At 39.7% G+C, this 18,115-nt stretch overlaps 2 protein-coding genes across 3 annotated transcripts; one reads left to right on the forward strand and one right to left on the reverse strand.

The window, feature by feature from the left end:
- Positions 1-62: 62 nt before the first annotated feature.
- On the reverse strand, positions 63-5,712 carry abcb8 (ATP-binding cassette, sub-family B (MDR/TAP), member 8). Its single transcript, XM_058066519.1, has 16 exons — positions 5,525-5,712; positions 4,695-5,016; positions 4,466-4,621; positions 4,288-4,382; positions 4,117-4,222; positions 2,534-2,695; positions 2,359-2,444; positions 2,188-2,285; positions 1,997-2,102; positions 1,889-1,922; positions 1,622-1,758; positions 1,449-1,543; positions 1,235-1,368; positions 840-987; positions 423-673; positions 63-330 (listed from the first exon to the last, which is right to left on the reverse strand). The coding sequence occupies exons 1-16, from the start codon at positions 5,620-5,622 to the stop codon at positions 244-246; spliced, it is 2,115 nt and encodes a 704-aa protein (XP_057922502.1). The 5' UTR covers positions 5,623-5,712; the 3' UTR covers positions 63-243.
- A 175-nt stretch (positions 5,713-5,887) lies between these two features.
- On the forward strand, positions 5,888-17,526 carry atg9b (autophagy related 9B). 2 transcript variants are annotated; one of them, XM_058066518.1, is made up of 14 exons: positions 5,888-6,514; positions 6,589-6,632; positions 6,819-6,883; positions 7,756-7,926; positions 9,152-9,293; positions 9,475-10,223; positions 10,351-10,504; positions 10,932-11,111; positions 11,189-11,434; positions 11,504-11,745; positions 11,817-11,910; positions 12,608-12,695; positions 13,081-13,244; positions 15,101-17,526. In XM_058066518.1, the coding sequence occupies exons 1-13, from the start codon at positions 6,406-6,408 to the stop codon at positions 13,224-13,226; spliced, it is 2,430 nt and encodes an 809-aa protein (XP_057922501.1). In that variant the 5' UTR covers positions 5,888-6,405; the 3' UTR covers positions 13,227-13,244; positions 15,101-17,526. The 2 variants fall into 2 exon arrangements, with proteins under 2 accessions (XP_057922501.1, XP_057922500.1); XM_058066517.1 differs by having other exon boundaries at positions 5,889-6,514; positions 15,077-17,526.
- Positions 17,527-18,115: the final 589 nt, after the last annotated feature.

Here is an 18,115-nt window from a genome sequence, read left to right on the forward strand (position 1 = left end):
TGGACTGGTCATGTACAGGTACATATATTAGGTATTTTACGCGTAAAAATAAGGCAGCATAATCTCATTAAAACTATGTTCTTTATTGTATCATATAAGTTAGCTTTAGATAAAGGTAGACTATCTTAAAGTAATCACAGTAGTGTTTTTTGGTGTTGACAGGTTGGTCCAGTTTGTCCAGTTAAATTAAAACAAATGTACTAATGTACAAATAAGCTCTACAGTAAACATCTTTTGCAGGGTTCATTTCTGGCTCTCGGCAGCTCTTTGTCTTCGGATAAGATCTGAATAACATCCGCCTTTGCCCAGTAGCTCCACATGAGTTCCAGCCTAGAATAGCAAAGTAAAAAAATTACAGTCAGACACCAAAATCACCTACATAATCTACTCAATACAATGGGATGGAATGCTACCCAACTCACTTCTACAATGCGTCCATTGCTCATGACACAGATGAGGTCCGCCCCCTGGATGGTGCTCAGTCGGTGGGCGATGATGAGCACAGTGCGCCCCCTGGTGGCCCGGTCCAGGGCTTCCTGCACCACACGCTCTGACTCTGCATCCAAGGCGCTGGTGGCTTCATCCAGCACCAGGATGCTCGGGTTCTTGATGAGTGCCCGAGCGATGGCGACACGCTGTTTCTGGCCACCTGATAACGTTACACCTCGCTCGCCTAGATTTAAACACATGGATCATTGTCAGTATTGTATCTCCAGGAAGATAAGCACTTATGGTAGTGAAACGTGAATGGCGCTGCTTTTGGTACCTAAAGGGTGTCCCAAGACACACTATTCATAAGTACACAAAAATTAAACAGGAGTCTAATTAAGATCACTTACCAAGGACGGTGTTGTAACCTTCTGGGAAACTAGTAATGAATCGATGAGCGTTGGCTTGCTTGGCAGCCTCAATGACCTCAGCGTCGGTGGCCTCAGGCTTCCCAAAGCGGATGTTCTCCATGATGGACGCTCCGAATAACACCGGCTCCTTCAGATTAGAACAAAAATACAGTTCAAATACATAATGCTGTAATTATTATTTTATGTTTTTAGCAGTGCATTTTTATGTTTTGGACTGCTCTGTGCAACACACTACAGCATGTTCTTTCTGTCATAGCAAAGGTTTGAGGTGTTTATTTATGTAAGTAGACAATAAATTTGACATTTAGTCAGGGTATTTATTACAACGGAGGCCACTATTTGAGGGAGTAAATTTGTAAATAGATTTTTTTTACTTGATTGATGAATCCAATAACTTGACCCCTGAGCCAGCAAAGGTCAAGAGTTCGAATGTCGAGTCCGTCCAACATGACCACGCCGCTGGTTGGATCATAGAAACGCTCCAATAAGGATGCTACTGTGGACTTTCCTAAATGAAGTAAAAAAACAAACAAACACCACATTATGGACCCGTTCTTGTATAGTTTACATGGTCCATATAAAAGTTACCTCCTCCAGATTCACCAACAATGGCAATAGTTTTGCACGGTGGCAGTGTTAAGTTGAACTTCTCCAAGACTTGATGGCCAGGTCTTGTCGGATAGCTAAAAATACATAACAATATTCATTAAAACATAAAATAATTAATTCTGTTCATTAAATGTCTAAATTAAGCTTCTGACCTGAATGAAATGTTGAGAAAATCCACTCTTCCCGTCAGAGAATGATACGGGATGCGTCCTCCCCCAGAAAGAGGAATAGAAGGCTTCAAAGCCAAATATTCAAAAACACGGGCCCCAGCACTTATTCCTCTCACCATCTGGAAATAATGTTTTGGAACTAATGAGTGTGAATCAAAACAGATAAATGACACTCCATCTATCTTCTATGCCACTTATCTTCACCAGGGTCGGGGGGGTATGCTGCAATCCGACAGCATTTATACTCACTTGTCCAAATAGGATAGAGATACTGGCTAAAGACCTAACAATAAAACAAAAGGTTTTAAATCAACATACAGTCGTGCAGGGTAAATTGATGAGATTGAGCGTTTTTACCTCTGTACTGTCTGTGATGCAACCAAGAAAGACATGAGGTCTCCAGGCGACATTTCATTGCTGGAAATTAAAGTACCTCCTGCAAAAATAGTTCCAAGAACAATGCCTGTATAGACACATAAAAAACAGTCAACATACTACAGGTATAAATGTATACTTTATGGGTTACAATGAAAATAAAATAAACTCACAATTCAGAGCAATATTTGAGAGTCCCTGGAAAACTGCTATCCCAGTCCCGAGATTTTCATTCATTTCACAAGATTTGTCAACTTCATAAGCGTACAACCTGGTGAAAATGAAAGTATGTTATCTTTCAATACCGTACAATGAACTGCAACCTCCCAACTATCTGATCTCACTGGAGCTCCCTTTCCTCCATGGCAAAGGCTTTCACGGTCCGTACATTTCCCAGAGCCTCATCCGCCACTCCTGTTGCTTTGGCAACCTTTCAGAAAAAAAGCGCAAAATGCTCCTGGTTTTACTGATGTGGATCAGAGAAAGTTGTATTGTTTGGAAAAACAAGCCCGGTCTCACCTGTTCTTGGGCCAAACGGGAAAGTCTGCGGAGGAAGGAGCCGATAAGAGCACCCACCCCCACTAAACAGGGAAGGACCACTACTGTCAAGCCTGTGAGTTTGGGGGAGATAATATAAAGGGAGACAAAGCATCCCACTGTCTGTGTGATGCTCCGCAATCCCTAAAAACATCACAATAAAATAGCGGAATTAGACGTTAAGCACATAATCTGCTTCATGGATTTGACATATTTCCTCAAATAGTGGTGTTTGTGCAAATGTGTCGTCATTGTACAATAAATGGCTCAAATAGCAACTTAATAATATTTTTTTCTTTTATAGAAACTCAAAGATGCTTTATATAAATTTACATAAAATGACTCAAAATTGGCTAAGACATTTGGTATACAAGAAAAAAGTTTTTCAGTTCGACGCAGCTTCAGAAAGGTGGGTTTTGACAAGGGCTTTGAAAGAATGGGGAAATGGGGAGCGCATTCCAGAGGGTAGGAGCAGCAGTAGAAAAGACTATCTCCCCAGGTCTGGAGGTTGGTTCTATGTGGCAGGGACAGGAGATTAGCATCAGAGGAGCAGAGCGTATGAGAAGGAATGTGGCGGCGAAGCAAGTTGGTGAGGGAACGGGGAGTCTGGTTGTGAAGGGCTTCGTAGGTGAGAAGAAGGATTTTGAAGTGAACGTGCTGAGGGACAGGGAGCCAGTAGAGCATCTGGAGGACAGGGGTAATGTGGTCACAGGAACTGGTGTAAGTGAGAAGGTGAGCATCAGAATCTGTATGTATTGAAATTTATTGAGAATTTTGGGAGATGAACCATAGAGAATGTTGTTAAAGTGGTCAGATCTGGAGATGATGAGTGCATGGATAGGTGCTTCAGCAGAGGAGGGAAGTGATGGTTGTGACGGGCAATGTGTTTTTGAGATGAAAAAAAAAGTAACTTTTGTATTGTGGTTGACGTGGTGTTCAAAGGCGAGGTTATTGTCAAGAAAACACCAAGATTGCGGATGTCGCGAAAGTAAGAGTGACATTCAGAGCATGATAAAATACTGAAATTGTTGTCTGTTTTTAAGGCATGACCTGAACTAGGAGAGGGCGGAGCCAGTAATGTTAAGGGAAATTCCAAATGGGAGAGAAGAATGGAATGGTTGATGGTGTCAAATGCAGAACAAAGAGTTGATGTCAATGATGAGTGGGGAAATGACTGGGAGGCAGTACTTAATAGATATAGGTGGGATGGGATCCAGGGCACAGTATTTAATGTCCATAAAGAGTTTGGATAGCCATATTGGGGACAGCGGAGAGAACTTTGACAGGGGCTTAGTAATGTAGTGGGAGCAGATCGGTGAAGTAAGAGAGACTGAAGAAAAGGCCAGGTTGGAGTAGATAATGGGGTGAATGTAATTGTTTTTACTATGATATCGGATACTGCAATGTAGAGCAGATGCGGCACCTGTAAAGCTGACGTTTAGCCGTTTCAAAACTGTGCAACACTACATTAGATAAAAAAGTACATCCGCCCAGTGGATGCTTGCTACTTTCTGCAGTTCAGTATATAAACAGCCACTATATGAGGAAAGAGGTTATTTTTGTACCTGAGATATGACCAATTTAAAGGATGACTTAAACTCCTGAATGTCAGTGGTCAAACGATTCACAAGTTGTCCAGTTTTGGTCGCGTCAAAGAAAGCCACGTCTTGCCTAAAGACAAAATGAATTAGGACCTGTCAGGAAATCGGACCCTCTCAAGTATCTAGACAGAATACCTCAGCAAGGAAGCAAAAAGGGTTTTTCTCATGTCCGCCGCAACTCTTTCCCCCACCCTTGATAGCAGGATGATGTACCCGCTTGTCATCAAACCCTGCAAATGCACAATAATACATTATCAGTTGCTAATGTACCATAACCATAATGTACCATGTGTTTTGAACATTTGTGACTTACTTGGATTCCGTACAGTCCAAGCAATTTCAAAGCAGGGCCCCGTATCTCGCTGACATAATTTCCAGTGTGCTCCCTCAGGTAGCGAGCCACAACATTCACCAAATCTCCCAGCATCAAGGGGATTTGAATGTTTAAAATTGCTGCTCCAAATGCAAGCTAAAAAAGAAAAAACGTCCATTCAGGCGCCATGAATGATACATCTGTGTTGTGTTCAAATTCAGTTCCTTACCAATACAGCACACATGAGCGCAAACAGCTGAGGCTTCACAAATTCCCACAGGATGTGCCATTTGAACTCTGGACTTTTGGTCACAGTCTCCAATGGGATGTTGTTATTTACGTCTGCCTCGCAGTAAGCCACATGGCAAAACAGTCGCCCGGGTACCATAAGCAATGCCGGTGCGAGGAGGATTTTCATGGTTACCCCGTTAGACTGATATCGTGTGGTAGACTGTCGCACGGCTCTTTGAGTGAGGCTCCACAAACGACTGATGGCATTCTCATGTTGCCGTGAGCCGGTGAATCCATTGGGTTTTGAGAAGGAATAAAATCTGGACACAAAATTATTATTACAATACGTACTTGCTGTACAAGTATTAAGTTATTACAAGTATTTCGTTACAAATGTCCATATTTTCAAATATTTTAGGTTGCAGCATCTTTAAAGAAGGCAGTATGAGCAATCTCACTTGATAAAGTGAGAATATCATATTTTAAACTGTGAAGTTATACAGAGTAGCTCCTCCTTAATAAGAACATATATAATAACAATATTGAAAATTATTTAAATAAAATATCTGTAATGGTTTGATATTGTGAACTGAGTCACTTTTAGGTTCAATATCAAAAGAGTGCTGCTATAGTTATTTTATAGAGATATACCTGTTATTTTATCTAAAAATAATAAATTTGCATTATGCCATCCTTTTCAAGTCTAAATTAACTCGACTAATGTGTTTTTGTCAATAGACGCAGCATTAGTGGGCCAGCAGCAAGCTGCAGTTAAACTTATTAGCTTAGAGTCATTAGCTCAACATTCTAGTGGGTCACATTACCTACCGTGAATATTTCCATAAACTTGCCGTTTTATTTGATTGCAGATGAAATGACAACGACCGCACTTGTGCGCCAACGTTTAGTTTACAGCAATAAAACATGTTAAGGGCGTTTTGTCATGAAAACATAAAGTAATAGTGAGTAATCCACAGACTACTAGTGCGCCGCCATATTGGAATAACCCAGAATGCAATTCGGATAGCAAACGGGATTATAATTTTTCATGTTTGAATTTTCTAACAGCAAATTAGCTATACACACAATGTTAATACATTGCGCTGTGTTATTTAAATTGGCATTTTCCCCGCAAAACAACATGACAAAGGAAAAGCTCATAAAAACTACAACAGTGTACCGGAAGTGATCACGGCTAAACCTGTAGTGACGTTTGTTTGTGTAAGGCAAAAACAATGAGCACACAAACACACGGTTCACTGTTATTGTATTGTCAGGAGCACCGACGTGAAGACTGACCAGCTGAAGTCGACTGTACGGCAACAGAATTTGGTTTTAGTTGAAAGAAGGGAAAGGAGCGCGAAGGAACTGAACACCGCGAATTGACGCAGCGAGTGTGGGGATAGAAAACAAACCTTGTCACCCTGTGTGACCACACTTGATGGCTGAATCACCCCCACCGCAGTCTACCTATTTTAATTTCACACGCGTTTAACTGTCGCTATTTACCAGAATTTCTCCGTGGTTACATTTAAGAATTACGTCACAATCTAGTGAGCGAGCTTGCTAATTTAGCTTTAGCCACAAGTTACACTGTGGCTAGCTTACATGATGTAGCCAAGGTTGAAGGGTCTTCGTTCGCTTAGATGGTGATTTACTACAAATCAAGCGGTCCCTCAGTAGTAAGTGAGCGGAGAATGTGAAGCACAATGGCAAACTTGGAAGCTTACAGGGAGTACCAAAGGATTGAGGACCTGGAGGAGGACTCTCCACCCGGGGAGGAGGACTTGCTACTACACGTGCCCGAAGGCCTGAAAGGTAAACATTGTCATGACGAAGGTGTTACATGTTAGTTTTACATGTTTCAAAATGGTTTTTTTTATGTTTTGCAGATTCATGGCACCACATCAAGAACTTGGATAACTTCTTCACAAGGATATTCTTTGTTTATGTTGCACACATCTTGAGTGTTGTTTACATGATTGGAGCGTGTGTGACTTACTGGGAATAAGTCGTGCATTACCTTGTGCTGCTTGTGACCCAGTGATAACTCATGCTTTTACATTACACTAATTATTTTGACCTTCCTTTTGACATTATTTCCCTTAACTTGTGTCTTTACATCTACCATTTCCATCAAAAGAATGGATTCGCCTGCATGCTGCTGTCGGAGTTCTTTGAGCTTGTGTAAGTATAAAAATTTGAATTTATAAAATTGGGAACATTTTATAAAAGTTCCACCAGTAGCTGTCAAGTAAGTGTAAAAAGAAGTGAACCGCTGTAATATTGATAAATTATTAAGTATTAATATGACGTGTATATTTATGGACTTTCAAGGCACATATTACCGTAAAAGTCAGTCCTTTTGCTTCTGTTGTACCTAAGAAATTACCAATCAAGAACATGCTTTGAATGTAAACACTGTTATGTGGAGGGTGTGCCTTGTTTAGAAATTGTTGTCATGTTCAAATCAGGTTTAGCCAGGACATTTCAACACAATTCGGTCTTTCTTAAATGTTTGACACTAGCTCAATTAAAAATGATGTTGGCTTTTTTCCAATCAATTTTCCATCCCGGGTCTCTGAGGGTTGGTCTCTTTTTAAGGCCTTGTGACTTGTGTTTGTGTAAAAGTGACCGCGGCTTACATTAATAGAGGGCCTCATGAACCAATTGATCCACCATGACGCATCAGTGATTCAGCATGTGTCATGCTGCATTTAATGTTGCGCATAAGAACAAATCAACAAGCTACAAGATGTTTGTGATAACGTCTTCATTTCAATAGTTTTGATGTGTTAAAATGAGCTTGGTATCTCCCACTCCTATTCTTCAAACCCCAAGAAAATGTAGTATGTTGTCTCACCGCACAGTAAACTAATATCTCATTTAAAGGTTAAACAATTTCTACCAAATTTTAGGAAACTGTAATAAGTTATTCTGCAAATGCCAGAAATTCCAGCCAATACAAGAAAACATCTGTCAATCTGTCTCTACCGATACTCAATTTACTTCTTTGTGTGTTCTGTTTAGTGTGTTAGCATTTTCTTCTTTCTTTACAGTCAGTTTCTGTTCGTTGTCACGTTCACAACGTTCCTGGTCAACTGCGTGGAGTACGACGTCCTGTTTGCCAATCGAGCTGTCAATCATACGGGACCGGGACACAATCCCTTGGACAAGAGCAAAGTCACTATCTCTGATGCCCTCTTGCCCAGCCAGCAGTGTACTGAGAGGTAACTCTACTATGACAAAACACAGTTAATTCATTTTATGATAGGGTGCCCATTGGGATATATTGTGGTTGTCAATGATCAAGTTTTGTTGTGAGTGAGGCTTGTTGCTTTTATTATACCTTGTAAGTCTTCTTGTTGCGACACAAAACCGTTGATGATGCTAGGAACTTGTTTTCGTGTTCCGTGTTCAGTAAATGATCTGTGTCAGTGAGGTAAAAGTGGTCAACTGAGGCTCTAAAACGCTTTGGCTGGACCCCGTGTGAGCTGTCAGCCACATGACACTTCACTGGCATGAGCTGCAAGGAATAAGCCCCACCCAGTGTTATCATGTTTTTCCTTCCACAGTTGCTCGGCCTGTGTTTGTTTTCCACTGCTAGAGTACTTGGTCTTCTGTCAGTGTTTCTGAGTAAAAGCAAATATACTTACAACTGCTTAGAAGTCTTACAGTATGTGGGATCATGGTGTTCCACAATTTGGAACCTTGTTGTTCTTGTCCATGTGGCCACTCTAATTACTTTATTAAAGGTAGCAGCGTACTGAAGCCTCGGTATTTATAGATTTGGCAGGCTATCAGGACCGAATGTGTAATAAAGAGGTTGGTTGGTTGTTTTTTGGGGGCAAATTCATTTTTCCTCTACATAACAGCAACTATATTGTAATTTTTAGCTGGTTTACGTCCAGATTGTTGTCATTCCAAGACTACATTTCCCTTAGGAAACTGTAAACTGAAATATTTTGTTTCAAGATCAAACATTCACCATCACAAAAACATTAATAACTTGATAAGTTCAAGTAACACTTTAACATTCTTAGCTGTCATGCAATGTGGAGAGAAGACAGTAGTTAATACATAGTAAGACTAAATAAAATTCAAATCAAGTAAAGAAACTCACCCTTTTAAAATGTCTGGCAGACACATAATGGGGAGTCCCCATTACATTTCCTTGTTGCCATGACTGGTGTCCCTGTCGATGATATCGCCAAAGAGCCAAGGAAAAAGTGAAAGACACTTATACTAATACTACCTAATAATACCTATACTAAAACTTTACACTGAGCAATTTTCCAGGAAATTTAGCTAAATTTTTGATGTTCCACACTTATTTTTAAATTCATAAAAATGGGCTCATAGGAGCCTCCCACCTATACATCATTATAAAATTATTCATTGTGATCCTTGTTAATAATTCTGCGTGTTGTGTGTTATCTCTCCATCCAACCTCAGGATCCAAGGTAACAGCTGGATCATATTCCTGCTCATCATGGCAGCTGTCTTCTGGCTCTATCGCCTCATCAAGGTCTTCTGCAATGTCCTAAGCTACTGGGAGATCCGCCAGTTCTACATCAAAGCGCTGAAGATCCGAATGGTACTGGTCAAAATGTCCTTTAGATTACATACAGTATGTCAGAAAGCGAACACAACACTCACCCATTTTCTATGTAAAATTAATTTCACTCAGCTTTCTGCTACATTAGTTGAGTTGTTTCGAAGAATTTATCAGATCCATCCATGTGTGAAAGTGATTCACTGCTGTCTCATTGTCCCAGGATGAATTATGCAACTTCACATGGCAGGAAGTACAGGACCGTCTCATCAGCCTGCAGCGAGAGCAGCAAATGTGCATACACAAGAAAGAGCTCACAGAACTCGACATCTACCACCGCATTCTGCGGTTCAAGAACTACATGGTCGCCATGATCAACAAATCTCTGCTTCCCGTGCAGCTGCAGCTCCCCCTGCTGGGCAATGTGGTCTTCCTTACTCAGGGTTTGAAGTACAACTTTGAGCTCATCCTCTTCTGGGGACCTGGTTCTCTGTTCCAGAACAAGTGGAACCTGCACCCCAAGTACAAGCGCAGTAGTAATCGCCTAGAACTGGCACAGCAGCTCAGCAGAGTGATTCTGCTGATGGGTGTGGCCAACCTGCTGCTGTGTCCTTTTATTTTGGTGTGGCAGGTCCTCTACGCCTTCTTCAGCTATACTGAAATCATTCGGCGCGAGCCCGGGAGTCTGGGTGCACGCCGATGGTCCCTCTACGGCAGATTATACTTGCGCCACTTCAACGAGCTTAACCATGAGCTGCAAGGACGCTTAGGCCGAGGCTACAAGCCCACATCTAAATACATGAACTCCTTCATGTCACCACTGCTCACTGTGCTCGCTAAAAACATTGCCTTCTTCTCCGGCTCTGTGTTGGCTGTGCTCATCGCACTGACAGTCTATGATGAAGATGTCCTGACAGTGCAGCACATTCTGACTGCTATCACTGTGCTGGGGGTGGTCATCACGATCACCAGGTGGGTTACTACAGAAAGTCGTGTGTATCATTTGAGGGCGAGTTTGCTTAAAAAAAAAATAAGGAAATGATCCTCCTAATTTGCAACAACAGATGCCTTAGTGTTTTCATATTTGTCCTATAACCAGGTCCTTCATCCCAGATGAGCATATGGTGTGGTGCCCAGAGCAGCTGCTGCAATGCATGCTGGCACACATCCACTACATGCCAGACCACTGGAGGGGCAACGCTAACAAGAGCGAAACCCGTGATGAGGTGGCGCAGCTGTTCCAGTACAAAGCGGTGAGGAGGGCAGACCTTGTCTCATCACACTGGGAGATATCGGGTCAATAGATTAGTTGGACAATAATTCTATGTTCAAACTGCAAAATTTGATTCCACATTTTGTGGAATAGGAGAGCAGATGTCAATACAGCTTCTTTCTCAATTATTTGACAGTTTGCAGCTTCCTTAGCACAGCAACCCTGCAAAGTGGACATAGTATGTTTTTAAGTTGACTCGTATTGCGGAATACAATTAAAACACAGGTTTTATCCCGCCTCTGTTCACGGCTCAGACATGGTATCGGGTACCATTTACAGTATACAGAGCATCACAGTTACAGGAAGTGTGAAATGATCTACACTTACAGTTTGAATTAGCTAGAAGTTGTCCTGTAGGGTACATTGTGGTCATTATTTTAAACCACATTCTTCTTTGTTGGTAACAGGTGTTCATCCTAGAGGAGTTGCTGAGTCCCATTGTCACCCCCTTCATTCTCATCTTCCTGCTGAGGAACAAGGCTCTGGAGATCATTGACTTCTTCAGGAACTTCACGGTGGAAGTGGTTGGCGTGGGAGACATCTGTTCTTTTGCACAGATGGACATCAGACGCCACGGAAACCCAACTGTAAGCATGCCATGCTATAGTGCATATAGTGCTATAGAGACATCACATAATTTCTCAAAATCCTGATGATCTTACAGTGGATGTCTGAGGGCCAGACGGAGGCATCCGTGTACCAACAAGCTGAAAACGGCAAGACCGAGTTGTCTCTCATGCACTTCACCATTAAGAACCCACACTGGCAGCCACCTCTGGAGAGCTCTGTATTTATCAGTCATCTCAAGGAGAAGGTGCAACATGATGCACAAGGTGGTCCGTCCACGCAGCTTCTCCTTTCTGAGGCTCCTCTCTGTACATCACTGCACTCGAATGAGTCTGGAACAGGGGTAAGAAACCCTTCTCAGCATCACTGTATAGGCATTATACTGTACATTCACTTTCTTTCTTGTCGTCAGCCTGATAATCTGTTAGCAAGCGTCCTGGCGCACCCCGTCCTAACAGCGTCAGGACTTCAAGGCAGAGATCATCGCTTTATTCCGCCAAGCACTGCAGCGTCAGCTGCCGCCAGCGTCTTAGCCTCTTTGTCTACGTCCCAGCTTGTACATGGCAACCATCGTGGCCGCCTGCAGCGCCATCAAACCTCCTCTGCGCACCCAGAGAGCACCATGTACCGCAGTGATTGCACCATTTTCGACAGGTCCTAACAAGAACCCCCAAAAAAAATAATAATCTGTGCTTTTAATTAACATTGTATGTGTTTTTCTCCAGTATGTCGACCAGTGACAGTCGTTTACGGAGCAATACCCTACATTCAGAGTTTGCCTCTGCAGAGATGAGCCTTCATGCCATCTACATGCACGAGGTAATGTCCTGACCTCGACGCCACATACTTTCATATAGACGAGTAGTGATTAATTTCATTAATTAATTTAATTAATTCCCTTGCAGCTAGAAACCCTCCTGCTAGCTTGATGTTTAACATTTGCAATAAAACCTGTAGACATTTCTTTCACAACCCTCCCTTGGTCCCTTAATCTCCATTGTTGACTCGCGACTCAATCCAGATGCCTCACAGGCTCATTAAATGAATCAAATGTAGAAGTACTTGCCACTGATGATTGATAATGTAAAATGATCTATTTAGCTGTGCATATAAGGGAGGGAGTGCACATAGAAGGGAATATTATGTAGTGATTTTAGAAAGATTTTATGTTTTATGAAATAATTTTATCAAGTGATTTTACCCTTCTTATCTATAAAACACTATGAATTACCTTGTCTACGAATTGTGCTCCATTGCCAGGGAAACAAAAAGATATACATATGTAAAAATTGTGGGATTTTTTTTTGTACTGGTATGCTATACATTTTTATTTGTATTGTCACTTTTTATAAATTGTTGCTGGCTTACTGCTGGCATGTCTATTTCCTGAGGGAAAAGCCTAAAACTAAAACATATATTATTTGACCAAAGATCTGTGAGGTTGTGAGGTTGTGAAGCTGAATTGTGATTGTGTATGGAGCCACTGTATTGCTTTGACACATCTGTTTCTTTTCAGCTCCACCAGCAGACCTGTCATCCGCAGAGAAGCTCAAGGCATTGGCAGCAAAACGAAATGCCAATGACGCCACTGCAGAGCAACACTGGTAAATTTAACATCAGTTACATGTCTAATGGCGCAATATTTTGTATTTTTAAGTTAAAAAAAAAATCCAAACCTTTTTGGTGACTTATTTTCTCAAAAGCAACTAGCAACAAATGTAGGGACTGGTAGTTGGAGACTTCATGAAAGCACTGTTGTTTGGTAGTGAAAGCACGTGTTCTTCTGTGGTTGCTGCCGAGAGGTCCGCCTCACCTCACAGCAGTCACAAGCAGTCAATGCACAGTCGGCTCCCGCAGTGCATTATCTGCCTCTCCTGGAATCACCACCTTGTCAATTTTGACCACAACCATTAGGTGGTGGCACAAATGTAATTTACAGTCAAGTGAGAAATTAACGTTTTATTAACTTGACCCTTATTTTTCCTTTAGCTTTCCCGAGCCACCTTTCCTCTACATCATCTTTAGCCACCCCGGTGCAACTTGGTGGGTGGCATGAAGAAGAGGAGGAGGATGAAGGTGAACAGGAGATTAACAGTGGTTCTACTCCAAAACAAGCAACTGGGAGGAGTCAATGAAGTGCCTTACGACATAAGGTATGGTCTGTATTTGTTATTTAATTTCATTATGCTTTACAGAAAAGAAGGTTAAAATCACTTCATAAAATAATTTTATAAAACGTAAAATCATTCAATAAATTGAAAAATGAATTAAAATTGAAGAGGGCGGATAAAATACTTAAAATTGTCATGTGCACAGTTAAATCGAAGTGTTTTAAGCCTGGGTTTGAACATTGCTGACAAGTTGATTGTCGCACATCTTCTGGAAGACTGTTCCAGATTTTGGCAGCGTAAAACTGAAACGTAGCCTATCTGTGTTTAGTCCTGACATTAAGGTAGTGATGAGTTTAGTTTCTGATGCTGTATTCAAGACACCTGAAGAGTGTGACACATCCTAGTTCAAAGGGTTACACTTAATGAAAAAATAAGACCAACCACAACAGTAACCCCGGTAATTGTAAATAGGTTCATCAAAGTTTATGTAAATGGTAATAAATAATTAAAATCCCACAATTTTTGCATGTTTATGTTGTATTTTGCAAGCGGCGACTCGTCCCACTTTTGGTCCCAAATGCTGTTACTATGACTGAATGCATAAAGGTAGGATTTGATAGTGGTATTGAATGCTAATGTGCATATTTGTTCTGTGCCTCAATGGAATACATCACATCATTCAATTCACAGTTCCACATGTCCAAAAGGAATAGGAAAAAGCAAAGCTTATTACATTCTACCCCCTCCCCCATCTGTTTCACCTGTATTGCAGTGTTTTTATTCACTTCCTGTATTCCAAATGTATTTTTTTTTAATTATGTATAATGAAGTGTAATGTAGCATAACCATATAGTGATGAAATGGTGATGTTTCACAGCCATAATAAATAGCAATCATAAATAGTGATAAATAATTGTAGTAATAAAAATAATACTAATGATAATAAGAATGTGAAAATGTCAACTGCTCCTATTGTTTCTTGAATTCGCTCATCCTAGTTCATTGTTCAAGTTTCTTACTCAATACGTTCCATACTTTGATTCCACAAACTGAAATGCTATGGCTTCTTAATGTTTGCTCTTGCATATAAGTGTTTCCAAGTGTAGTTTTTTTCTGAGATCATATTTCTCCTGTTGTTCAGAAAACTATTATATGGCACCTTTGGGTGACAGGTTATTTTTAGCTTTATGCACTATTTTAGTTTTTTGAAAATTTATAAAATCAGCGCATTAGAATATTTGTGATTATGGAATATTTTTGATGGAGTGATTTTTGATTGAGAAAGAATTTTGCGTTCTTCGATATTGAAATATTTTACCCTACCTTGTGTTATGTTTTGATATGAGATTTCCATGTGTTTTTTTTCCCATCTATTCACCTAATCTATTCCATATAATTTGATGTTGCTGTCTTAGTTTTACACGATATACTGTATATCATAAATGAAGTAAATCAGATCAGTAGTTCTAGTATAACCAAGAAATATTGTCCTTATTAGGCCTGTCACAATAATCGATAAATCAATTACTCACACGATAAAGAACAATAAAGTCGGTAATTATGCCGACCTCGATATATTGGCATCTGCATGTGCGTTTGCCAAGAAGTTTCACTTTGTGCATCTGTCTCAACACCAGGGTGCATTGGTTCTATGTTAGTGGAGTGACTTATTGTGCACAAATGCATTTTGCAGCATCCAACACATGTATGCCGACAAAACGTTGCACCTCAAGGAAGGGCGTGTATATGCACATTAGCTTGACACACATTGTGAACTTAAGAGTCTTTTCATGTACCTTTTTATTGGCCTTTTATCTTATAATATGAGATGCTAAACACTTTAACGCTCTTTTCTTGTTTGTTTTTTTTTTCAGTGTTTACATTTTACTTTTCTCCAGTGAACAATGGTGGCCTTAGAGGATCTTCATGGAGAATTATAGCACGGACCTTTAAATGCATCCTTTCGACATGCAGTGTCATGAGAGTCTCTCACAAACATGAAGTAACCACTATCATCATGTTCGTCTGCACACCTCATCTGGCAGACATCAGAGAAGCATTTTTATACACATGGTTTTTGTCATTGTGTATTCATAAAACCACTGATGGAAACTGCAAAGGCTCATGCTGACCTCTGCTTGCAAGCACTGCACATTACAGCAACAGTGCATTACTGCTTCCTGAACAGCTGTCATTATCAAAACCGATTTGTGATGATGGAATACATCTTACACTTGAAAAGTGCACATTGTTACACCTAACCCGGCTATACAACTTCAGAGCTCGACTATAGAAGGCACACTAGACTACCACAGTAGAAGAGCATGTGGTAAAAGCCCACTTGCATGTCTTTCGATAGAACATTTTGACGCTGCTGCCTGTGTTTACGTCACAGAATTGGTTCAGTATTATAGTCTTTCAAGCTTTTTAAAAAAAGGACAGGAATACAGATTTCCATTATAGGAAGAAGATGTTTTTACATCCCTTAAAGACAATTACGTGGGGCATTTATCCAGCTTTTTTAGCCCTAATCCAAGAAATTATCAGGAAAATATTTTGAACACATACTTTGCTTTTTTAAATATCTTGGTTGTACATGTTTGTTTGTTTTTAGGGATGCAATTAGGGTGCAACATTTCTGGTACAATATCTGGGAACTTTTCACGGAAAGTGTGGAAATCAACTTTAGTGAGAATATTTTATTTAGAACTTTAGTCAAGTGTGTTCCATGGAACAGATTTTCACATTTTTAGCAAATGTTTGCTATAAAAAAAAGTGTGTAAAATCTGTCGCTGTTGTGCTAAACAGCAGTCTTGTTATGTGTTGAAACAAATACAAAATTCCATTACAAGAGCGTGTAAAAAAAAAAAAAAAAGAAGCCGCTCATGCATAATTTTATTAGCTTTATATGTATTTATTTCTTCTTGCCCTCTGATATTTAATAGATAGGTGAATGTTATTTATTTAAAATAACTTAATTATTGATTGGCAATCAATGGCAGGTGCCCACATATGTCAACAAATAACGTGAAATCTTGTTAGAATAGTAAAACAAGCCCATACTAAATACAGACACCTATAAAATACCCAGGTTGATAGAAGTAGAGACGATAGAGACTATATATTGCTTTTATTTTATTTCTATTTTCAAATCATAATCAACTGTCATTGTTAATACTTCAACAAAACATCTCGGCCTCTTTATGTATCTGTGGATGGACAAATGCTTAACAATGCTAAAATCTCAGTATTTTGCACTGATACATATAAATGTATAATAAGCACAGTTTTACTTGTACATAATATACAGCACCACTACCACCTCTACATGTTTGTATATGTACAAAGATATATCACCTTTTGTATCATCAGGTGAGGTTGTCTCACATGCTCTTTGTGGTCACCATCTTACTAGTTCAAGAAACACTGGAGCTTGTTGTGTGTTTTATACAGACAGTTGCACCTCACTGCTTGTGTTCACTTTTATTTGAAGCAGTGCCTTAGTGTTAATGACTCGTATAGGATTTATTTACGGTAAAAAAAATATGCCATACTCATGTCACTGTGTGTGTATACAACAGTCAAATACAACAGTCAAAATGGCTGTTAAAATGCATTTATTATGCATATTATTATTTATGCAGTTTGACTTTGCACTGATTTCTATCATTATCAATGTATAACTTCATGGCCACCACACACACACACACACATACACACACACAGTGGCTGGGACAAGGTGCTATGTTTTCATGCTGAAATACTACAATAGGTTTTACAACTTCTAAATACTAAACACTAGTGGACAAATGCAACTTTTTGGCACAAAAACATGTTTTCTGTGTCGTGAGATTCATTTTATGTGTTTAATCATTTTCTGTGTGCGTGCGTGTGTTATGGATTATGGAATGTTTATTTGAAATAAAACATACTTTGGCGATTGCATGTGTGAGTTTGACACTGAAGTCATTTAATTACTAATATTATTGCCAGGTTATGTTCTTAAATGTCATTTTTTGCCCTTTTAATAACAAGTTAAAATCATGTAATTACTTTTCCCTCCAACTTGGCAACCCATGGTCTATCGTACAACTCTTTATCTGTTATCATTGGTTATTATTAAAGTAAAAAATAGATTAAACCCACATGTAATATCAATAATATATATATTATTAAATTGTTTCATATTTGTGTCCTATTGATGTATTGTTAGCATGTATTTTTTTTTTTACTTTTCTGACCATTCTAATAGTACATTTGTTATTATTATTAATTATTATTAGAATTTATACAGTTATCTCAAAATAAATGTAACATAAGACTGGCCCTGTCTTGTTTTTTGTGAGGATTTTTACTGTTTGGTGATTTGATTTCTTATGTTATTGTCATCCACCACCTGCAAGTCCACATCTAAATGGGTGAAGAAAAACAAAATTAAGACTTTGGGAGTGGCCAAGACAAGGTCCTGACCTGAATCCAATTGAGATACTGTGGCATGACCTTAAAAAGGCGGTTCATGCTGGAAAAACCCTCAAATTTGGCTGAATTACAACAATTCTGCAAAGTCAAGTGGGCCAGAATTCCTCCACAATGCTGTGAGAGACTCATTGCAAGTTATCAAACACCTGATTGCAGTTGTTGCTTCTAAGGGTGTAAATTGCGATATTTCAAGGGTTGAAAAGTGTCACCAGCACGAACCTGTCTTTACTCCCCCCCCACTCCCCCCCCCCCCCCCCCGATATTTACACTTTCTCCTTAAATAATCGTTGTAAATGTTCTTCATGTAACATTATGACGTTATTGTCATGATATTTTGACTTTAATCCAATATTACAATTCTTCCCTCCAAAATTACAAGTTTTGTAAATTTTCTTGTCATAATTGTGACGTTATTGCCATTAGATTTTGACTTT

Source organism: Doryrhamphus excisus, chromosome 3, assembly GCF_030265055.1.
Source record: "Doryrhamphus excisus isolate RoL2022-K1 chromosome 3, RoL_Dexc_1.0, whole genome shotgun sequence".
NCBI lineage: Eukaryota > Metazoa > Chordata > Actinopteri > Syngnathiformes > Syngnathidae > Doryrhamphus > Doryrhamphus excisus.